This window comes from Adiantum capillus-veneris, chromosome 4, assembly GCF_014529385.1.
Source record: "Adiantum capillus-veneris isolate H3 chromosome 4, ASM1452938v2, whole genome shotgun sequence".
NCBI classification, from domain to species: domain Eukaryota; kingdom Viridiplantae; phylum Streptophyta; class Polypodiopsida; order Polypodiales; family Pteridaceae; genus Adiantum; species Adiantum capillus-veneris.
The window spans coordinates 27983375-28007792 of record NC_140934.1 but is presented as its reverse complement, the minus strand read 5'-3'; the positions used below and the strand labels follow the sequence as shown (position 1 = coordinate 28007792).

The following is a 24418-nucleotide window of genomic DNA, read 5'->3' as shown; positions in this document are numbered from 1 at the left end:
AGGAGCACGCACTCATGTTATAAAGAGAGAAGGGGGGAAGAGAAGATGTGCGCACACTTTGTGTGTGTGTGTGTGTGTATATATATGTATGTATGTGTGTGTGTGTGTGTGAGAGAGAGAGAGAGAGAGAGAGAGAGAGAGAGAGAGAGAGAGAGAGAAGCCACCAAATGAGTCTATGTGTTATGAATTGATTTAGTGGCAACTCCCTTTACTCGTACCTAACATCAGCCGTCCCACAACACGACGTCGATCGATTGTTTTATAGACATATTTACTTCCTCTACTCATACCTGAGGTCATAGGTGCAAGCCTTCCAACATGAAGGCACATACTTGGTGGCTACGTCTTCTACTCGTTCCCGAGGTCACAGGTTCAAACCCCTCCAACATCACGCTAGAGACTTTCAATGTGACCAATCTTCTCCCTTTCTATCACCAACGTGATAATGGGCACATGGGTTACCAAATGAGCATCCAACACAAGTCCAGCTGGAACAAGCAATCTGAAACTGCTGTACTTGTCCGGAGGCAAACTATTCCCGACACTGGCTGAGAGCTGCTGATGAAGAGCTCCCAAACTAGCGCAATTATGTAGCTGCTAGCGGTGTGCGTGAAGAAGTCGAAGATGTCGTCCAAGACAAACCAGTCTTCCTCTGGCAGCGCCGTGCAGAGGTCTCGGCAGAACCTGCGGGCTGTTGCGCAGACCACAGCGGATGCCCGGCTCCATGCTGTCTATGAGCAATCTGACAACACAGGTAGCTCCTTCGACTACACACGCTCTCTTAATGCAACCAGCGAGAGCATCCCTGCCCAAGCGGTCACTGCTTATCTTCAGCGTATGCAGCGTGGCGGCCTCATTCAGCCTTTTGGCTGTATGCTTGCCATCGAAGAAGGCAGCTTTCGCATCGTTGCCTTCAGTGAGAACGCCCCGGAAATGCTCGATCTCTTACCTCAGGCTGTGCCTAGCGTAGGTGTGCGAGAAATTCTCGGCATAGGCGCTGATGCACGCACCCTTTTCACCCCTGCCAGTGCGGCTGCTCTCGAGAAGGCCGTTGGTGCTGTTGATGTCTCTATGCTGAACCCTATCATGGTGCATTGCCGAAGCTCTGGGAAGCCCTTCAATGCTATCCTGCACCGTATAGATGTTGGTTTGGTGATGGATTTTGAACCTATAAGAGGTTCTGACTTAGTCGTCTCAGCTGCGGGCGCTCTTCAGTCCCATAAATTAGCTGCCAAGGCTATTTCTAGACTACAGGCTCTTCCTGTAGGTGATATCAGCTTATTATGTGACTCTGTGGTGGAAGAGGTTCGGGAGCTTACAGGTTACGATCGAGTCATGTGTTACAGGTTCCACGAAGATGAGCATGGTGAGGTTGTGGCAGAGATTCGGAAGTCTGATCTTGAGCCCTACCTGGGGTTGCATTATCCTGCAACTGATATACCACAGGCATCTCGATTTCTTTTTATGAAAAACAGAGTGAGAATGATATGTGATTGCCGAGCTATTCCAGTCAAAGTGATCCAGGATAGAGAACTGAGGCAGCCCTTAAGTCTGGCCGGCTCCACATTACGAGCTCCCCATGGGTGCCATAGTCAGTACATGGCGAACATGGGGTCTGCGGCTTCTTTGGTAATGGCAGTGCTCGTGAATGACAATGAAGAAGAATCTAGCAGCAGATCTCATAAGCCCAAGCCAAGGAAACTTTGGGGCCTCGTAGTATGTCACCATACCAACCCACGAGCTGTTGCATTTTCCCTTAGGTCAGCCTGTGAGTTTCTGATGCAGGTCTTTGGCCTTCAATTGAACATGGAAGTTGAGCTAGCTGCACAGATGCGAGAGAAGCACATCTTGCGGACTCAAACTCTTCTTTGTGACATGCTTCTCAGGGATGCTCCAATCGGTATTGTGTCAGAGTCTCCCAACATAATGGATTTAGTCAAGTGTGATGGGGCTGCGTTGTACTATGGAAAAAAGTTTTGGCTACTTGGAACGACTCCTACAGAGCCACAAATCAGGGATCTTGCGGAATGGCTTCTAGATGTGCATCGAGACTCAACAGGTTTAAGTACAGACAGCTTGGCTGATGCAGGCTATCCGGGTGCAGCGGCTTTAGGAGATGCAGTTTGTGGGATGGCTGCTGCCAAAATCACGTCAAGGGATTTTCTATTTTGGTTCAGATCTCACACTGCAAAGGAAATAAAGTGGGGAGGGGCTAAGCATGATCCTGAGGATAGAGATGATGGCAGAAAGATGCACCCAAGGTCTTCTTTCAAGGCTTTTCTTGAAGTGGTGAAGAGGAGAAGCCTGCCTTGGGAAGATGTGGAGATGGATGCTATCCACTCATTACAGCTGATTCTTCGAGGGTCGTTTCAGGATATAGATGACAGTGACACTAAAACTATGATACATGCCCGCTTGAATGATTTGAAACTTCAAGGAATGGATGAACTGAGTACCGTTGCGAATGAAATGGTACGCTTGATTGAGACTGCCACGGCTCCTATATTTGCTGTTGATGCAGGAGGATTTATCAATGGATGGAATGCCAAGATTGCAGAGCTGACTGGTCTTTCTGTTGAAGAAGCTATGAACAGGTCCTTGGTTGGGGACCTAGTCGTGGAGGATTCTGCAGAAATTGTAGAACGACTTTTGTGTTTAGCCCTGCAAGGTGAATATATTTTGTCAGAGTTGTGCTCTTTGTAGCTTCTATCACATGTTAATCTTTTCAATGTGTTGATGGTTGATGTGTGTGTGTGTGTGTGAGAGAGAGAGAGAGAGAGAGAGAGAGAGAGAGAGAGAGAGAGAGAGAGAGAGAGCTGAATGTTGTGGGCCCCATCCTTGTGTGCTCTGAATTCTGCCGTGCCTGAAATCCCCTCGCGTGCTAGCTCTGTCCTCTGCCCTGCAGCCCTCTATATCCCCCTTCCCATTGCCTTTCATGCCATAGCCTTATATTGCTCCGTGTAGCACATTGCCCTCGCAGATCATAGCAGCCTTACATTCAGCCGCCTGCAACCCCGTAGCCGTCATTCTTTCAGCACTCAGCCGCCACCTTTTTAGCCCCTGACCACCAGCACTCCCATCGCTTGCAACCTTATCCGCTTGGGCACACCCTTCGGCTTTCTCATAATGCACAACTTCAGTGATGTTACTGCATTATAGGGAGAATCTTCACCAGTGGTGGTGTCTTCTATGTGTCGGTGGTCATAAGCCTTTTAGGTTCTAGACTCCTGTAAGCTGCTCTATTGGTGGAAAATCCCATTGGTTCACCAACTTGTAGCACTCAAATGTTACTCATTTTCTCTGTGGTGGTGTCTTTACTGTGTCGGTGGTCATGAGCCTTTTAGGTTCTAGACTCTGGTAAGCTGCTCTATTGGTGGGACGTCACGTGCACATCTAACCCTATGTGTACGTGGACAAGCTACTTCATGGCATGGGTTCAGTTGAGTTAGATTAGGAAGTGATCTGGCACTTTTGTGAGTCTGTTTGCAGACCGTGCATGTCCAGACACTTAAAGTAGATGCATATCCTCTGGTTGCACATAGGATGATCATCAGAACCCATTAGGAGCATTTTTATAGTGCATAGACCTATTTTCCCTATTTTAGCCAATTTTCAATTATTATTTTTAAGTGACTTTTGTTGGGAAACTGGGTAGGGAAAACTGACCAAGCAAGTATACAAGTAAACCTAGCGCTAGCACTTTTGGGCAAAAGAGGCAGGAGACCGCCATCAAGTGCACCTTCTCAGCAAGAACAACAGGAGAACCCTAGCATTTTCAAGCAAGCAAAATCAGCCAGCGTTTTTGGAGCAGATACCTAGCGTTTTTTGCTGCACTTTTGGATGCGGTCCCAATGAGGATTGATGGTCAGATGACCACAGGGAGACCAACGGAATCATTTCCTAAAATTTAGGGAACTGCTATTTTGGGCCACGAAATGTGTTCGCGTCATTACCTCCGGTATGACTAGGGGAACACTTTACAACTCTGCCGCGAAGTCAACTGAGCGACCGGTCGGGAGATTTTTAAGCGGCATACCCGAAACGGGAAATGGTTTGTAAATGCGCCAAGTGGCACACTCTTGTGCACTTTCCTCATGCAAGAAGAATTGACGTTGAATTTCATGCTGGGAGAGGCCTCATTTGCAAACTGTCTCACATGTTAAGAGCTATGGAGTGCTTCCTTTCCCTCTTATGTACAGTCTGGTGCCAGGAGTGATGCCCGGTACGCTATGCAGTGCTCTCTCTCTCTCTCTCCCCTATGAGCAGTATGTTATGCCCCTCTAGTGGGCTTTTCATTTGACCAATGTACAGTTATGTGGGTTCATGCGCGATTGCCGAGGCAAGAGCCTCTTGCACAGGTATTGGATTAGCTAGTGGCTAATCCCCTGTAGGTACAGGTGAATTCGGAGAGGTTTCACGTGAGAAGTCTCGTCCGATTCAAAGGGCAAGTAGCCCTACAGGTGCGGGAGCTCGAGGTCTTGCTACAGATGCGACCGGCACGCGAAACGGAGCCCAAAACAGGGAATTACAGCCTGCTGTGTATTTTTGCAGGTTTAGGGTTTCGGCCCTAAACGGACCCTAATACCCCCAAGAGGTTCGGGGACACGAGGGGACTGTTGTACAGGTGATCTGGCGCATTTTCGGGGCAGAAAACAGGGAATTCAGTGTGCTGCAGATTCTCGCCAAGTTTTGCAAAGCGTCCGTATGCGTCGGGAAAGTCATCTATTGCGTGGGGATACTGACTATGAAGCGTCCTAGTATAGTTATGTTGTCGAAATCGGGCCAGAACAGGTGTTTCTTAGACTTGATTGTGAGGGGTAGCTCGTAGGAGATCACAGGTTTTATTCCCTTTGTTAAAGAATAAAGAAATACCGAAAGGGGCGCCAAATTTGGGGCCTACAGGTTGTCAGCATCTGCTCGGAGCATTCTAGCTCCCGAGCCGTGTGTGTACTTAGGTGTTAATCCCCGTTATAAGGTTACCTTTGCAAAGTACTCTGTGTGTGTCTAAAGTAAAGAATTTCGGGTGAAAGCCAACGCCTACCACCCCACGGGCCGGTTTCATGGTTCCATTGCCAGGATATCAATCACTTTTCCCTAAAGAGTGAGCCTGGATTGTTTTGGGTAAAGACACAGAGTGCAGGAACGCGGGATTACACAATGGCCGACAAGGGGAAGGGCATTATGGAAGAGGGTTCCTCTTCAAAGGACAGGCAGGAGATCCCTATGGTTTTCGAGATTGGCGAGAGCTTACGACCAGGTCAGTCTGTACCTCCTGTCAATGTGAATGTCCCTCCAGTAGTATAGGGCTTTATGACTTGGCAACTTGAGGATGATGCGTTCAAGACTCAATTAGTTGCCGCGGTGAATGTCTTTTCGTAGCTGGTGCAGAATCCAATGTTTATGGAGTTCTTGCAAGCGCCACCAGTGCAATAGCAAAATAGGCAACCTACGTCGCGTACGGAGCTTGTTGATGCTCAAGCCCAGGTACTTCATGCGGCCCAGGAGGAAAGGGAACACTCGCATGTTGCGGAGTCAGGGGATCCAAAACAGGTTCCTCCTGTGCTTGAACAGGTGGCTAGAACGCCTGTTCCACAGGTTATGCCAGTTCAGCCCGCCACCTTTTAGAGCCAGCATGCTATTTTGAATGGACAGTGAACTGGATACCAGGCTATGCACTCAGTTTTTCCACCACCCACGGTACATTCTAGGTATTTTGGGGATGGATCAGTGATCCAAAGTATGGCTGGTTATGCACTTGGAAGTCAGCCGTACATGCCAGGAACAGTGTTCGGGGGTATGCAAGGCATCATGCCAAACCCCATGTATGGTAGTATTGGCATGCAGCAAGGTTTTCACTGCAACCAGGGCCAGTTTGGGGTGCCACAGGGTCATTTTGGCATGGCTGGTTTTTCTGGACAGCAGCCAGATATCGCACCTCTTTTGCAAAATGTGAATGGCGAAGATGTGCCGATCATGCCTATTACAGTGCCCATGTTGCAGACCATCCCTTATGATAACTTGGGGGCACTAGAGAAGCCGAAGGCTTACAAAGAAGATGGTGCAGCTGTAAAGTTCAGTACCTTCAGTGGTTTTGAGGATAAGACGAAGGCTCTTACCTTTCTCCAGCAGTTTGATACAGCTTATGCGAGAGGGAATTTAACAGAGGCCTTGAAGGTCAGGAAAGCTGCCACTTTCTTAAAGGACAATGCGCTTACATGGTGGACGACATTGTTAATGCAAGGACAGGCACCCGCCACTTGGGTTTACTTCAAGCAAATGTTTGCATCTGCTTGGCTGTCAAATGAATTTGAAGCCGACGTCATGACAGATTGGTACCAGCTTACTTCAGCTTCGTGCAAGAGCTTGCTGGAGTACATTAGGAGGTTTTGTAAAGCGTTACTCTCAGTGACCTCCTACAGATTTGTGCCATTGACAGAGCAGATAGAGAAGTACTGTTGTGGGTTGCCTAAAGGGCTTCGCGATTACTGTACAAAGAACAGAGTGGCTACCCTCACTTAGCTTATGGAAGTTGCGAACATTGGTCTTGCCTTGTTGAAAGGAGAGGATAGTGGATTTCCGAGCAGCGACAAAGGAGGGCAGTAAAAGAAAAATTCAGCAAAGAAGCCCTTTGTGAAAACGGCCCCTGATGCGTCACAGGGGTCAGAAAAGGCCACCAAAGACAAGGATTCAGACGAAACTTCTGGAGCGCAAGCAAAGAAACAGAAAAGGAAGCCTTTTGTGCTCAAGTCGCTCGAGTAAAAGAAGGTCCTAATGGCTGAGAACAAATGCTTTATATGCGAGCAGCCTGGTCACTTTTCTATCATTTGTCCACAAAGGAAAAGACCAGCCGACTCAAAGGATAAAGAAGACCAGAAAGGCAAGAAGCCTAAACCCACGGCAAGTTTAGTGCCAGACATGGTGGATGACAGGCCCAACACAGATGCCATTGAGTTATGCAGGGCATGGGGTAAAGTTAGGGATCAGACGGCACTCATCTTCTTTGATCCAGGTGCCAAAGCCAACTTCATCTCACCAGAGTTAGCTATGAAGCTGGGCGTCAGAGCTGAAGAGATGGGTACACAACAGAGGCAGGGTTGGCATGTCCTGGCCACTCAGAGTGTGTTACTCCCATCATTGGAAAACTGCGTCTGTATATTCAGTCGTATGTGGACACAGAAGAGTTTTACATCATGCTGCTGGAAGGTTGTGACGCCTTGTTGGGGTTCCCATGGATGTTCCGAGTGGATGGAGTCTTGGATGCCTACAACAAAAAGATCACTGTACAGCATAGGGACAAAATTCACATCTTGGATGTAAAGCTTAAAGGAGAGTCAGTCCCTATTGTATCTGCTTCTGCTATCACTTTTGTAATAAAGAATCATCTTTCTGTGTACTTGATTTTTGCACGTCATGTCTCAGAAAGTGATCAATCAAATTTATCTGTGTTAGATAAAGAAGGGTCAACATTTTTGCAAAAGTTTAGTGACTGTTTTTCTGATTCATTACCGCCGCAATTGCCGCCAGAGAGACCTGAGGACCATCGGATAGATTTGGTGCCAGGGTGTAGCCCACCAAATAGACCTCCCTACAGGGTTAGTGCGGCACAACAGAAAGAGATTATAGACCAGGTTGAGGTTCAGCCTAGTTCTTCACCTTTTTGCTCCCCAGTGCTCCTAGTGCAGAAGAAGGATGGCTCATGGCGCATGTGTATTGATTACCGTGTGTTGAATAAGAATACCATCAAGAATAGGTTTCCTATTCCTAGAATTGATGATATTCTCAATCGTTTAGAGGGTGCTGCAATTTTCAGCATGATAGACCTTCAGAGTGGGTACCATCAGATTCATATAAGGCCAGAGGATGTGCACAAGACTGCATTTAGAACGGCATTTGGTCTTTATGAGTTTCTAGTGATGCCGTTTGGGCTAACAAATGCTCCTGCAACGTTCAACAGAATGATGGACCGGATTTTCCGCTCACATCAATAGTTTGTTGGGACGTTCTTCGATGACAGGATAGTGTATTCGAAGAATGAAGAGGAGCATAGGCGTCACTTGACCATTGTGTTCGAAGAGCTGCGCAATCACACGGGTTACTTGTCAATCCTAAGAAAAGTGAATTCTTCCTCGAAGAGATCCACTTTCTTGGCCACATAGTTTCAAAGGATGGTGTTAGAATGGATCCAGCAAAGGTCGAAGCTATCAAGACATGGCCAGACTTGAAGACTGTGCACGATGTTAAAAGCTTCTTGGGGTTGTGTTCCTACTATAGAAGGTTTATTAGAAATTTTGCAGAGATAGCATCGCCTCTTCATGCTTTGCAAAAGAAAAGGTCACTTTCAGATTGACCCAAAAAGAGATTTTAGCTTTTAGTCTCTTAAAGGAAAAGTTGACTTCAGATCCAGTTATTGTTTTGCCGGATCTCAGGAAGTCATTTGTGGTCCAATGTGACGCGTGTGGCAGTAGTGCTAATGCAAGATGGACGGGTAGTAGCTTATGAAAGCCGAATTTTGCAAGGGCCAGAGAGGACTATGCAAGCTATGAGAAAGAGCTCTTGGCCGTGATTCATGCGCTTTCTAGCTGGAAGCACTACCTCTTAGGTGCTGATTTTGTTGTCCAAACAGATCATCAGACCTTGCGATACTTCTTGACACAGTCAAAGTTATCCGAAAAGCATATGCGATGGACAATCATTCTTTCCATGTTCCACTTCCAGATTATTCATGTGGAAGGCAAGAAGAATGTTGTGGCTGGTGCGTTATCAAGAAAGCCACAATTTTAGCTATGTCAATTCCTTTTCATCATGAGTTAGATGACATGACGGAACAATATACTGCTGATGAAGATTTTGCAAGGATCTTTGAACAGTTACAAGAGGGGCAACATCACGAGCACTACCTCCTCAGAGATGGTTTTATGATGATGCATGGTAGACTTTGTGTCACTAGGCCACTGCGACATAAGGTCATGGAAGAGAGTCACGTCCCACCGTATGCAGGGCATCGTGGCATTGATGCAACAGTTAAAGCGGTAGAGACATTCTTCTATTGGCCTACCTTGAGGAGAGATGTGGATGCCTTTATGTGAGCATGCATAGTTTGCCAAAAGGTCAAGTTTGACAGGCAAAAGGCACCAGGGTTGTTACAACCACTGCCGATTCCGGATAAGCCATGGCAAAGCATTGCTATGGACTTTATCTTTGATCTTCCAAGAACGCCAGCAGGGAATGATGGTATATGGACCATTATCTGCAGGTTCAGCAAGCAGGCTCATTTTATCCCTGTCAGGAAGAAGATAAAATCTGATCAGATGGCACGCTTGTTCATGTACAATGTGTTGAAGTACCATGGTATGCCACAATCGATTATCAGTGATCGTGATCCTCGCATGACCAGTTTGTTCTGGAGAGGATTGTTTGAGAACATGGGCACCACGCTCAAGTTCTCGTCTTCGTTTCATCCACAAACTGATGGACAGTCAAAAGAGGCTAATTCTATTGTCTTAGATCTGCTGAAATGCTATGTGTCAGATAATAAGGCCAAGTGGGAATAGTGTTTGCCTATGCTTGAGTATGCGTACAATAATACGGTGCATTCGTCTACTGGCAAAGCACTTTTGAGATTGTTGAAGGCGGCAAAAAGGTTCCTCCCATTCTGCATACAAAGGACAAGATCTTTGAGGCAGATCGATATGTTGAGAACATGGATGAGATGTATAAGAAGATTAAAGTTGCCTTGGAGAAGACTCGGGCAAAGCAGAAAAAGGCTGCTGATCGTCACCGTTGTGAATTGTTGTTATCACGTGGTGATTGGGTTCTGTGAAGGTTCGAAAAGGCAAGGTTAAAGAAGATGAAGGGCAAGGAACGGTTGTTTCCTAAGCTCAACATGCGTTACTATGGGCCTTTTTAAGTGCTTGACAAGATCAGCGATGTGGCTTACAGGCTGAAATTGCCTGATGCGTGGAAGATTCATAATGCGTTTCACGTGAGTCTTCTAAGACCCTTCGTAGGTGATGTGCTAGAAGATATGCCAGATGAGCATCAGCAAGAAGTTGAGGAACTTGATGAGATCTTGGTACCTGAGCAAGTTTTGGCACATAAGGACAGAAAAGTTATAGGACAAGTTGCAAGACGCTATTTGGTGAAGTTCAAGAACTATCCGCCTATGGATGCAAAGTGGATGGAAGAGCATGAAGTGTCAGAGTCACCAAATGTATTGCAGCTTTACCTTGAAGCCTTTGTGTTACAGCCTACTTATGCCCCAATCCAACGTGTGCAAAGGAGGGGTAATGATAGAGCTAGTACATCAAATGTACATATGAATTCAGTGTAATAGATGGAAATGACAAAAGTATGAAGGCCTCATTAAGTCATTTGTATCTATGTGTTATGACCTTTCTTGCGGATACATGCGATGATAAAAGAGTGTTGATAGCACAAGATCATCAGTGGCATGTATTTATGGTATGCAATCGAGGACGTTTGCGATTTCAAGAGGGGGGTATGTCACGGGGACGTGGCAACTGTTAACTATGTCACGAGGACGTGGCAACTGTTAACTATGTCACGAGGACGTGGCAACTGCTAACTTTAGTTGTTGGTTTCTTTCCAAGGGGTTTTGTTTTATTTTTGAGACCCTCTTCTTGAAGTAGCAAACAGTCGGACATTGTATGGCCAATGTGAACTGTAGTTTCACCCGTAGATGGGTAGTGGTCGGCACTGGAATTCGTATGGTAAGAGGATGTCTAGGCTCAAAGCAAGATCATATAGGTCCCCTCCCGTCGCACTTAGCAAGCTGGTGGATACTAGGAAGTGAACTCAATAAAGGCCTAAAGTCAAGGTGTGACTACCAACAGAAAAGTATCCGACAGTTGGGCCACATTGCACTTTTGGATGCGGTCCCAATGAGGATTGATGGTCAGATGACCACAGGGAGCCCAACGGAATCATTTCCTAAAATTTAGGGAACTGCTATTTTGGGCCACGAAATGTGTTCGTGTCATTACCTCCGGTATTAACTAGGGGAACACTTTACAACTTTGCCGCGAGGTCAACTAAGCGACCAATCGGGAGATTTTTAAGCGACAGACCCGAAACGGGAAATGGTCTGCAAATGCACCAAGTGGCACACTCTTGTGCACTTTCCTCATGCAAGAAGAATTGACGCTGAATTTCATGCTGGGAGAGGCCTCATTTGCAAACTGTCACAGGTTAAGAGCTATGGAGTGCTTCCTTTCCCTCCTATGTACAGTGCGGTGCCAGGAGTGATGCCCTGCACGCTACGCACTACGCACTGCTCTCTCTCTCTCCCCTATGAGCAGTATGTTATGCCCCTCTAGTGGGCTTTTCATTTGACCAATGTACAATTATGTGGGTTCATGCGCGATTGCTGAGGCAAGAGCTTCTTGCACAGGTACTGGATTAGCTAGCGGCTAATCCCCTGCAGGTACAGGTGAATTCGGAGAGGTTTCACGTGAGAAATCTCGTCCGATTCAAAGGGCAAGTAGCCCTACAGGCGCGGGAGCTCGAGGTCTTGCTACAGATGCGACCGGCACGCGAAACGGAGCCCAAAACAGGGAATTACAGCCTGCTGTGTATTTTTGCAGGTTTAGGGTTTCGGCCCTAAACGGACCCTAATACCCCCAGGAGGTTCGGGGACGCGAGGGGACCGCTGTACAGGTGATCTGGCGCATTTTCGGGGCAGAAAACAGAGAATTCAGCGTGCTGCAGATTCTCGCCAGCTTTTGCAAAGTGTCTGTATGCGTCAAGAAAGTCATCTATTGCGTGGGGATACTGACTGTGAAGCGTCCTAGTACAGTTATGTTGCCGAAATCGGGCCAGAACAGGTGTTTCTTAGCCTTGATTGTGCGGGGCAGCTCGTAGGAGATCACAGGTTTTATTCCCTTTGTTAAAGAATAAAGAAATACCGAAAGGGGCGCCAAATTTGGGTCCTACAGGTTGTCGGCGTATGCTCGGAGCATTCTAGCTCCCGAGCTGTGTGTGTACTTAGGTGTTAATCCCCGTTACAGGTTACCTTTGCAAAGTACTCTGTCTGTGTCTAAAGTAAAGAATTTCGGGTGAAAGCCAACGCCTACCGCCCCACGGGTCGGTTTCACCATCTCCTCGTTGGGGTCTGTTACTTCAGCAGCCAATCGAGCCTGCCCTCGGCCATTCCCTCAACAAGTAATGAGACAGAGGTTGGCAGAGGAAGAGCAGCCCCCAGACGGACCTCTGGAGGAGAGGTTACTAGATAAAGATCGAGAGAAGGTGCGAGGGCAATTGGACAAAGGGACAGAGGAGGACCAGCAATCGATGGCAGCCTAGGAGCAACATGAGTTGCCCTAGGATAGGCCAGTTCGACAGACTCTGGATCTCTTGAAGATTCTGTCCTTTCACAGTAGGCATTGTTTAGGAGGAGCAACAGAGTGAATCTTTGTAGTTTAGAGAGGATTTTGACTATTCAGCAGGCTTCGCATCTCTAACAAATGACCTGGTTTCTGAGATCTTGCTTGCTCAGTTTCTTTGAGGAGTGGGCTACTATGTGTCGATATGTTTTTCTTGCAATTGCCAGGGACACGTCACATTTTCCTTAGTCCACAGAGAGCTCCCATGATCAGATTTAGAGTTCAAGTTTTACATGATGATTCCCTTTGGACGAAGGAGTCTGCGTATGATACCATACAGGAGCAGACCATGGTTGAGGCCAATTAGTTTATGGATATGAGACAATTTGTAGATTTGTTTAGAGAGGCCTTAGGGAAGGTGGTTTTGTGAGAGAGAGATGTGCATCTTGGTACCTTCCCTTGGCTTTTGAGGTGGACAACGAGTGGGTCCCTCCTACGTCTCTTGCAGTTTGGTTATGCCATATATACACCTTTTTGGTACATCATTAGGAAATGCTTGAGTGGAAGTGGATGATTTTGGAGGCACGCCCCAGGGGTTTCACCGTCCCTTGGCTTTTATGAGTTGCAGGTGGATAGAGCTTCAAGCAGATTTGGGTAGACTTGATCGCAATTTAGATGGCTATCTTCACCACGTGATTGGCGTATCTTTATCCCTAGATGTTTCGTGTGGTTTGATTTGGGATTTCCCCCCCTCGTATACCTTCCAAGGTTTTTCCCATTTTCTTGTATATGGACCTATGGTCGATTCTATGTAATGCAAAGGGTCAAAGCTTTCATTGCGAGAGAGAGAGAGAGAGAGATGAGATGAGATGAAATGTTATATTAAACATCTTCAAAAGGCCAAAATGACCTATGAGACCAAACTGATACAATCTTGGTGGATCTAATCCCATGTTTGGGTACAAAAATATAAATGAAGTGAAAGTGAAGTAAAGTGAAAGACTAAAATCATCATCCTGATTATCATCATCAGTGTCCGAAGATGCTCGACATCGGGCATTGGTCGAGAAAGTACTACATCGATCGTTGTAGAGCTTCATCAATGTCCGCCTCTGTAAATAGTCGTATTCGGCGTCTCCCATATCGTGCTAGAATAGTCCTGATCCTTTGATGGAGCCTCCATCGATGTCATGGTCGCCCTCGTAGACGTGGGCGTCTAGCTCTCCCGAGCTCAATGGCTCTGTCCAATGTCGACTAATATATCTCTCGTATAAGTGCGCTCTGAAGTCTGTTGTGAAGCATGCTCATGTGGCTGTTGAGTCTTTGCTCTAAAGAAGTCAGTAATCTCCCTTTGTGAATGTCTCCCATTGCCTTATCTCCTCGAGGCTCTTCCTGTGTTTGCGTAGCTCTAGCAAAAACAACCCGAGGCATCTCTGATCCTGATATCTCATGACTCTAGCCAATGGTCCAAGCCCTCTCTGAATAGACAATGAAAGCGGCCTCATATCTCATAGTATACCGGACAATGACAAATGTGATGTAACTCTGTCTCTGGCTCTATATGACACAACTGGCATATCTTGGCCTCTGCTGGTACTCTCCTAAATTTGCCAGTCTCAATCTCTAGCTGATGCAATGATGTGCACGTCTGTCTGCCACAAATTGGTGACGTGGCACTTCCTCCGGACACTCACACAGGCTGGCAACAGGGTACATGCCAGGATGACGTGGCGGCAGACTGACGTGGCAGTACCGTACGGATGCTCCGTAAAATAGTTGACAAGCCGCACGGAAATCCTGCTTTTTGCACCGACTTGCTGACGTGGCAGAGCGGACGGATTTTTGGAAATTACGCTGGCTGAATTGGCAGCTGTTGGGGATAGTTGCTTTATATTTAAAAGCTTTTCACTTACTGCTTTTGGGGCTCTGCTTTTGGGCATCCCTTGTACCAATAAATAAGTGGGCAGGGCCTCACTTCTCAGAGCATCTAGACATAGAGTCTGAGAGTGAGCACCTACCCACTCCCTTGTACTTTGAACACAGATTAATACAAAAAGAAATACCGAAAGGGGCGCAAGTCTTTGGGGCCAATATCTGTAGGCACGGAACTACGCCGGGCCGTGTCGACTCAAGTTTGAATTGTGAACTGTTTTGAAGTGAATCTCTGCTGTGTCGCGGTAGAATCTTTACTTGGGATGTCCAAGTTTGTTACAATGGTATCAGAGCACAGAAAGATTCTTCTTCTACGGAGGATCCGATCCTTTTTGCAACGCACAGCTTTTGGGAAAGAATCTTTGTGTCTCGACCCCGGACTTATTAGCCACTCACACCCTTCATACATCACGCATGGGGCGTAGCTCCCGTCTTCATCACTCTGTCTTACAGGGCATAAAGCCATAAAGAATCCCAGATTACACGGGTTCTCGTGAAGAATCTGACAGAGATGACACCTTTCAGTGGGAAGGCAAAGCAAAGTTGAAAATCTGGCGCGGGAACTGAAGAAAAGAATGAAGATTTGGGCAAATTTTTTTTGGACAAGTTTGCGAGAAAGGAGTACAAACGTCAACTGCAGATTGGCATATGTGTGAACAATTGATTAAGTACTGTAGGGACCCGAGATTGGCGAAACACTTGAAGAATTACCCGATTGATAAGATTTACTTGAGATGGCATGTGGCCATCGCTTCTCCTCTCAGGTAGGGAGGAAAGCCAAAAAGATAGACGAGTGCAGAAAAGCGGAACCTGTACTCGCAGAAAAGCACTCCATAAAAGAAGCACTTCTACAGAGCCAACCAATATGACTTCCTCGAAGACGAGCAAGAAAACAAAAGAATTTAAAGAAGGTGAACAGTCGATTAGATTTGAATCCTTTTCTGGGTTTCGAGATGCTCGAACATGGTGGTCCACTCTTCTTGTGTGGAAGGATGCTCCAGTTACATGGTTGAAATTCAAAAGGCTCTTTCTTGTGACTGACTCGGGAGTACGGATGAGATATACGAACCGCTTGGAATCATCTTCGGATGACCAAGGGAGATTCTTTGGACGCTTATTGCGACAGATTTTGGAGCTCTTTTCTACCGGCCTCTTCATTTAAGGTCTCGTTTAAAAAACAGATTGAGCGATTTTGCTGCGGACTTCCTACAGAGATCCGAGACTACTACTTGGAACAAAAGTCAAATACTATTCAAGAATTGATGGGTCATGCGAAACTGGGTTTTGCAATACATTCGGGAAATTTGACTTACCCCATTGATGAGATCGTGACTCAGAGCACCCAACAGACCTCTCACAATGAAAGTAGAAAGAGAGAGAGTTCCCAGGACAAAGAAAAGAAAGATACACGTCCCTGACAGACTCTTAGAGAAAGGGCTATCCATCTCAAAGAGTGGAAGTGTTTTGGTTGCGGGGAATTTGGACACATCTCTGCAAAGTGCCCCAAAAAGGCACAACAAGAACAGACTGAAGACATGCCAGAGAGTTCTAGAGCAGCAAAGGAATGTGGCAAAAAAGGAAGATGAAAGCAGAACTGGTACCACATTGCGTGGGGCCCGAACCGAATCAGATGAACGGAAGTACACAACTTTGCCGAACTTAGGGCAAAGTGAAAGATCAGGAAGCCCTCATTTTCTTTGATGACGAGCTAAAGCCAACTTCTTTTCACTTGAATTGGCGGCTCGATTTGGAATTACGCCTGATAGGTTGAGGCCACAGGCGGAGGTAATTCTAGCGGCACCCGGACGGGATGTTGCCATTACACCAGTCATTGGCAAACTTCGTTTGCAATGTCAGGGGTATTTAGGGCACAAGGACTTCTACGTAATGCCCTTGGTACCACAAGAACAACGCTGTGGTTAACTATCGAGCTGAGAAAGCGACTTTGACAAATGAAGGGCAAAGAGATTGTACTTGATGAAATTCAGTTTCTTTACTGGATTTCCTGGAGAGAACTGAATGATGATTGAAGGTCGAATATGTTTTGACCTCGAAAAAGAACGCCAAGATTTTTCTCCAACTCATGCCGATTGCTTTTCTGAGGGCCTGCCAGGCGAGTTGCCACCAGCTCGTCTTGAGGATCATACCATTAATTTGATATCTGGAAGCACACCATCAAACCGGCCACCTTACCATGTGAGTCGAGCCCAGAATGAAGAGATTATGAACCAAGTGAAAGACCTCTTGAAGAAGGGTCTTATCCAGCCAAGTTCTTCACCTTACTGCTCTCCGATGTTGGTTTTGAAGAAAGATGGATCTTGGAGAATGTGCATTGATTATAGAGCTCTCAATAAAATCACCATCGAGAACAGATTTCCGATTCCGAGGATTAATGATATTCTTGACCGACTACAGGGATCCTCTTGTTTTAGCAGGATCGATTTGAAAAGCGGATATCATCAGATCGGAATCGTGTTGGGAGATATCTACAACACAGCTTTTTGGATGACCTTCAGTTTATATGAATTTTTGGTGATGCCTTTTGGCCTTACCAATGCTCCAGCGACCTTTAATCGAATGATGGATAGGATTTTCAGAGAGTACATATCTTTTGTTGGCACTCTCTTTGATGACATTATAGTCTTCTCCAAGGATGAGGCAGACCATAGCGAACATCTGCTACAGGTCTTTCAGGCATCGCGAGATCACAAGCTGGTGATCAATGCCTAGAAGAGTATATTTTTTTAATTAGAGATACACTTTTTGGGACACGTCGTCTTAGCAGCAGGAGTACAGATGGACCCGGCCAAGATTGAGACTGTACGTGATTGGCCCGATTTGAAGAATGTCCATGAAGTTAGAAGCTTCTTGGGCTTATGTTCTTACTACCGGCGGTTCATTAGAAAATTTGCAGAGGTTGCTTCCCCTTTGCATATCTTGACACAGAAAGGAGTCTCTTTCTTCTAGGGACTCATAGAGGTGACTGCCTTTCAGACTTTGAAAGAGAAATTGACTACAGGACCAGTTTTGACTTTGCCGGATTTGCAAAAGTCATTCAAAGTATATTGTGATGCTTGTGGTCGTAGTCTGGGTGCGGTCTTACTGCAAGAAGGCCATGTCATTGCCTATGAGAGCCGATTGTTTTCAAGGCCGGAATTGACAACACAGATTTATGAGAAAGAGCGTTTGGCGGTTATCCATGCTCTTACTTAGTGGCGACATTACCTACTCGGAGCCGATTTTACGGTCTCCACTGATCATCAGAGTTTACGCTAGAAGCAGCTTTCAAAAAAACAGATGCGGTGGGCTAACATCTTGTCACAATTTCACTTCTAGATTGTCCATGTACAGGGACAAAAGAACTTGGTGGCAGATGCTTTGTCCCGGAAGCCGTTAGTCTTGGCTATTTCCGCGTTTCATCATAGAAGCTTCGAGGACATGGTCGATCAGTACGCCACGGATCCAGATTTTTCGGATGTATTCACACGAAGAATGGGGAGGTAGTAGCGGGATATTCCATACGGGATGGCTACTTGAGGAAGAAAACGATGTTGTGTGTTACACAGCTGTTGAGGGAAAAGGTTCTAACCGAATGCCACTGTCCACCTTTTACGGGTCACCGCGGCATTGACACCACCTTGAAAGGTGTGGAGCGTTGCTTCTTTTGACCGAGACTCAAGACGGACGTGGACGATTTTGTACGCAATTGCTTGGTATGCCAGAAGGTTTAGTTTGACAGGCATAAAACACAGGGATTGTTACAACCTTTACCCATTTCCACCCGACCCTGAGAAAGTATTGCTATGGATTTCATTTTTGACCTCCCGAAGACATAGAGTGCGCACGATGGTATCTGTACTGTTATTGACAGATTTAGCAAGCAAGCTCATTTCATTCCAGTGAAGAAAACAGTCAAGCCGGATCATTTAGCAAGATTGTTCATTGGCCAGATATTCAGATTGCATGGCATTCCTGAGACAATAGTCTCTGATAGAGATCCTTGATTCACGAGTTTGTTTTGGAAGGCTATTTGGGAGAACATTGGCACACGGTTGCAGTTCTCGTAATCTTTCCACCCACAGACAGATGGGCAATCTTAGATTGCAAATTTAGTTGTACTGGATTTATTGAAGTCTTACATTTCGGGATCAGAAGACTCAATGGAAAAAGTTTTTGTCTTTGGTGGAATTTGCTTATAACAACACGATTCACTCTTCGACGGGGAAGGCGCCATTTGAGATTATTGAAGGTGCTCCGAAGGTTCCACCCTTCCTAAGCACGAAAGGTAAGATTTTTGAAGCCGACCAGTACACGAGGGACTTGGACACTGCTTTTGCCAAGGTCCGGGAGGCTTTAGAGAAATCTCAGGAAAGACACAAAAAGGCAGCAGATCGACACCGTCGCGATTGGGTGCTTTTACGTTTTGAGAAGGCACGCCTGAGAAAGAAAAAGGGAAAGAGCGGCTTTTTCCAAAGCTTAGCATGAGATACTATGGACCTTTCCAGATAAAAGAAAAGATAAATGATGTCTCCTTTAGACTGAACCTGCCCGATACTTGGAGAATTTACAATGCTTTTCATGTAAGTCTCTTGAAACCTTTTAAAGGCGATGTGCCCGATGATGGGGAGCCAGATGAGCAACCCGAAGTGGAGGAAAGCGAGGAGATACTCGTTCCAAAACAGATACTGGCACATAAAGATAGAAAGATTAAAGGTAAAGTGATTAAGCAGTTCTTGGTTAAATTCAAGAACTATCCTGCACTAGATGCGAAGTGGATGGAGGAGGAGGACCTAGCAGATACTCCTCAGATTGCGGAACTTTACCTTGAATCATTCGGTTTAGCATAGTCTACTCCGATAGAACCCCGATTTCAGCATGGGCAAACCTAGTATAGCGGGTTTGCACAAGAGGGGAGTCACTCCGCTTCTTGGTCAACAGATTGCCCTGATTTTGATATAGAGTCAATGATGTCCCTTTGGGTTTTGGGGATATTGTTGGGTTGACAGTATTCTGTTGTATGACTTTATGAACTGGAATTCCAAAAAATGATACTGATTGATTTGTACTTGACTTGTATGAGTGCAGGAATTGATAGACGAAATGATGCAGCATTTTGGTCTCATGTAGACATGATTGCAATATGGATTAGTTAATCGGGCATCTGTGAGGTCTCGACTGGATCTAGATGCGATTGCTAAATACGTTGCCGATTAATCATGGTCTAAGATTTGGAATGATATTTGAATGTGATTTGTCATGTGATGTCTTGTGATGTCAAGTGATGTCCTGTGATGTGAGTGTCGATTGGTACATGTGCTAGATGTGTTGTTCCTAGTGCGTCAGTACTAACAGTCAGTGTCTGCTAAGACAGTTTATGGCCTTTGTCTGTTTTGCAGGCGTAATTGAGGGCGATTACAATGCTTTCAAGAGGGGGTATGTCACAAACTGGTGACGTGGCACTACCCCCGGACACACTCACATAGGCTGGGAGCAGGGTATAGGCCCGCAAAACGTGGTGGCAGGCTGACGTGGCAGTACCGTACGGATGCTTCGTAAAATCCATTGACAGGCCGTACAGAAATCCCGCTTTTTGCGCTGACTTGTTGACATGGCAAAGCGTACGGATTTTCAAAAATTACATTGGTTAAAATTGGCAGCTTTTGGGGATAGTTGCTTTATTTTTGAAAGCTTTTTACTTACTGCTTTTGGGGCTCTGCTTTTGGGCATCCCTTGTACCAATAAATAAGTGGGCAGGGCCTCACTTCTTAGAGCATCTGGACGCATAGTCTGAGAGTGAGCACCTACCCACTGCCTTGTACTTTGAACACAGATTAATACAAAAAGAAATACCGAAAGGTGCGCCATCTTTGGGGCCAATATCTTTAGGCATGGAACTACGCCGGACCGTGTCGACTCAAGTATGAATTGTGAACTGTTTTGAAGTGAATCTCTGTTGTGTGGCGGTAGAATCTTGACTTGGGGTGTCCAAGTTTGTTACACTGACCAATAGCACATCGTATCCCATAGGATAAATGAGTGTCCATATGGGCCGGTCTGATCACATATTCATCATGTGTTAGTTGGAGAAGATGCTCTCTATAGAAAGCCATCTTCGTACCCAACTCTTGTGTCGGCTGTATCCATGTGCTCCTGGTATCTAGTTGAATCAAATCCTGACGTTTGAGTCTAGTGATCTATGTCCGTGTGAGAGATAGGGAGGGTGCATTCAAGGAGTATTGGAACGGAGGCAGTCCATCCATGTTGAAGCCATGGGACTGAAACCATGATGTCATCTGTCCATACCAGCATGCTGGGTCCACCTGCAGCGCTAGCTGTCGTGATGACTGAAGGGCTAGGTCCCATAAATTATGCATGAAGGATATTGATCTAGTAAGGGCCTCGACCACGAGTTTGATTTCCAGGTTTCAAACGTAGCAAATGCATCCTCTAGTCTCTTTTGCATCACGCATTCCATTACATTCACTTCTACCCTCACAATCGTCTCCATTTATGCTTTTTGTAAGTCTCCACATTTGCATACATCTCTTTTTCAATGTCACCCCTCAAAAGGCTCAGCTCCGACCTGTACCTTCTCATACATTAAGTCATCTTTGACTCTAGACAACTTCTTTGCTCTCATTGAACCTGGCAATAGTGCGCTCTCTCGAAACCTCCACCCAAATGTCGCTTTCGATTTAGGTGGGGATTCATAAATATCCTCGTTCTCGAGATGAGCTGATTGGTCCATGCTCAGAACCTGCTCACTGCTAGCAGGTTGCTCCTACGTATGTGGTTCCCCTCTTTTCCTGCACGTTGATGCCCTTGCGCAGGATCGCCCTCAGCCTGTACGAATCCTGCTTCAGTCTCCTCCCCTTGTGGCTGCAAGTTTGCTGCTCACTGGTTCTCTTCGCAAGAGGTCACGCACAGTAGAGAGAGAAGAAGAAGAAGAAGAGAATTTTAACGTCGTAGGAAGCTATCCCAAGAGACCTCAAAGATCTATCTGACGAGAGTTGAACCCAAGACCTGTTATTCAAGAGGGAAATGGAATAACCAATCTACCACACTTGGGTGATAGAAAGGTTATACCATTTTCCTCTTCTTATTAACACACTCACACACCCACCCACACACTCGAGAAGAAGAGACTTTTAACGTTGTAGGAAGCTATCCTAGAGACCTCAAAGATCTATCCGACGAGAGTTGAACCCAAGACCTGTTATGAGAGAGAGAGAGAGAGAGAGAGAGAGAGAGAGAGAGAGAGAGAGAGAGAGAGAGAGAGAGAGAGAGAGAGAGAGAGAGAGAGATGAAATGAAATGCTATATTAACGTCTTCAAAAGGCCAAAGTGACCTATGAGACCAGAAAGTTACAATGTGGTGGGTCTGATACAAAGTCAGAGTAACAAGATGACAAAATGATAGAATGACAAAATGACAAAATAAATACTATGGAATCCTAAACTGCTAGGTGTGAACTAAGCAGCTAAGCAGCTAGCTGGGATAGCTAGATTACAAGAGATCCAGCATTGGTCGCTGGCGGATCTCATCAATCTCCTCGATGGTTAGTAGTTTGACCGGGTGTCGTGCATGTCGAGCCAAAGTGATTCGAATCCTTTGATGCAGCCTCCGTCGATGCTGTGTAGTCCTTTGCACAGCCGTGGGCGTCTGGATCTCCCCAGCTCAGTCGCTCGGTCGATTAGTGTGCCTCTGGTGTGAGGCAACGAGCTCTACTATGGTAGTAACTCCTCCGGATGTCCAGTGGTGGCAGCTCTAAAGAAGTCTGTGATCTGTCTCTGAGACTGGCTAGCCTCTCCTCTCATGAGGCTCTCTTTGTGTCTGCGTAGCTCGAGCAAAAACAAACCCAGGCATCTCTGATCCTCGTACCGCATGACTCTAGAGAATGGTCCAAAGCCCTCTCTGAACAAGCAATGGAAGCGGCCTCGTATCTCGTAGTAGACGGGGCAGTGGCATGTGTAGTACAACTCTGTCAGGCTCGATGTCACACAGGGGGCATGTCCTGGCCTCTGCTGGTACTCCGCTGTATCTCCCAGTCTCGATCCGCACCTGGTGTGAACTTTGAAGATGTGTGTATCTGGCCAATAGCACATCGTATCCCATGAGACAAGTGGGTGTCCATGTATCTCGGCCTCGTCACAAAACCATCCTCCATAAGCTGGAGGAGATGCTCTGTAGAAAGCCATCTTCGTGCCTAGCTCCTGTGCTGGCTGTATCCATGTCCTCTTGGTGTCTAGGTGAGTCAAGTCCTGGCGGATGAGTGTGGCCTGTCCCCCCATCCATCACTGTGGCCTGTCCTCCCGTGATGATCCAGTGAGGGTCCCCAAATTTCAGCTCCATAAAGCAATGCAGAAGCCACCAAAGTGTCAAAGAGCCAGAGCTTCGTCCGAGGCTCCTGAAACTGAACCCGTGAACACATCCTTTCCAATCTACCCAATGTTGCATGGGCTCTTGTCAATCTAGTCTCTGCTGCCCTCCTCAATGAAAATGCTGGCCCACTAAAAACTACTCCAAGGTAAGTGTAAGCATCTGTATACTCCACCGTCTCTTGGCCGTATGCGAATGCGGGCCCTGACCTCCTGATCCACTGTGGGGTGGTATTAAATACCATGACCTTGGTTTTATCAAGGTTGACAGACAAACCACTTTCCTGGGCAAACCTATGCAAAGCATCCAAGTGACATTGCATCCCCTCTGAAGAGTCGGAGATCAACACAATATCATAAGCATATAACAATAGTGGAATCCAAGTCCTTGCCAGCTGTGCACCTCTATCACCATCTCTCTTAATGTAGTCAGAAACCTCATCCACATACATACCAAATAGAGTAGGAGAGAGCGGGCAGCCCTACTCACCCCAATAGTGGAGTAAACCGGTGTGGATAGACCCTCTGAGGTGCGTACATGCCCCACTACTGACTTGTATAATGCCATGACCCCCCCAAATGAGCTCTGTGGGTACTCCCATCTGCTGTAATCTGCGCATCAATCTAGCTCTGGGCATTGTGACAAATGCTTTGCGGAAATCCACAAAGCTACAATAGATCCGTCTCCCACGCGATCTGCCCTCCTCAATGATGGCTCTGAGTGTCAAGATATGGTCAAGAGTAGAAAAACCCCTCCTGAAACCTGCCTGCTCTGTTGCGCGTATCCCCTCCCTCTCTGTCCATCTACTCAGCTGCTGCCCAAGAATAGATGCGTACAACCATGCCAATGTGTGTCCAATCATGATAGTGCGATAATTCCCAGGCTCCATAGGGTCTCCCGACTTGAAGATAGGTACAATAGTAGATGGGCTCCAAGTATCAGGCAAACCCTCACACATGGCACGGTTAAACAGGACTGCTAGAAGCTCTGCTAGTAAATCTCTGGCATGCGTGAAATGCTCAGCCACTAAGCCATCATGATCATATGCTCTCCCAGTCCTCATCCTGTCAATGGCCTTCCTCACCATCTCAGTGGTGAAAAAAGCACGTGTGTGGGCATGGATCAGGGGGGTCGAGAAGGGGGGGACTGCTCAGGAATTGTGTACAGAGATGATGCATACTGCCCCAGGCCTCTGTAGAAGTGATGGCAGGGGGGGAGGAGTGCTCATGAAAGAGCCGCCATGCCTCACGTGAGTCCTGACTCAAGAATAGCTGGTATAATCCTGCTCTAGGCGAGCCAAAAATGCCCTCTTCTTCCGCCGCACTAGGCATCGGAAGTCAATCTGTGACTGTCTGTGAGTGATGTCTCCCAAAAGCACCTCCCTCTGAAGTCTAGCTCGTGTCCTGGCATTCCTCATCATACCAACTGTTTTGGGGCATGCTCCCCGAACGGCGTCTTTGCTCAGGCTGGGTATGTGGGTATGCCTCTGTTGCTGCATCATGTAGTGTCTGTGTCAGTATAGTAGTAAGCTCCTCCAGAGGTCGCCCTGGCTCCTCTGTGCACAGGCGTCTGTAGATCCCATCTATGTATACAGAGTCAGTCTCCCGCGTGAAGGTGTAGCGAGTAGGGGCTGCTGCTCGTAGCCTGTGTGCTACACTAAATTGAAAAGAGATGGTCAACGACACAAGAGCATGGTCCACTACCACACCAACAGGTCTGGGTCCAACCTTGAGATCCTGGATACTAGAGATGAGGCTCGAGTGTGC

General features: G+C 46.6%; 1 protein-coding gene across 2 annotated transcripts in view; it reads left to right on the top strand.

Annotated features, from left to right (window-relative positions):
* Positions 1 to 225: 225 nt before the first annotated feature.
* The window catches only part of LOC147458917 (phytochrome 1-like), a 39153-nt gene continuing 14960 nt past the window's right edge, over positions 226 to 24418 (top strand). The window contains exon 1 of one of the 2 annotated variants that reach the window (XM_086510336.1): positions 226 to 2668. In XM_086510336.1, coding sequence (XP_086366462.1) covers positions 625 to 2668 — 2044 coding nt within the window. In that variant the 5' untranslated portion in view covers positions 226 to 624. The remainder of the gene's footprint in view (positions 2669 to 24418) is intronic. The other variant, XM_086510335.1, reaches the window with a different exon arrangement.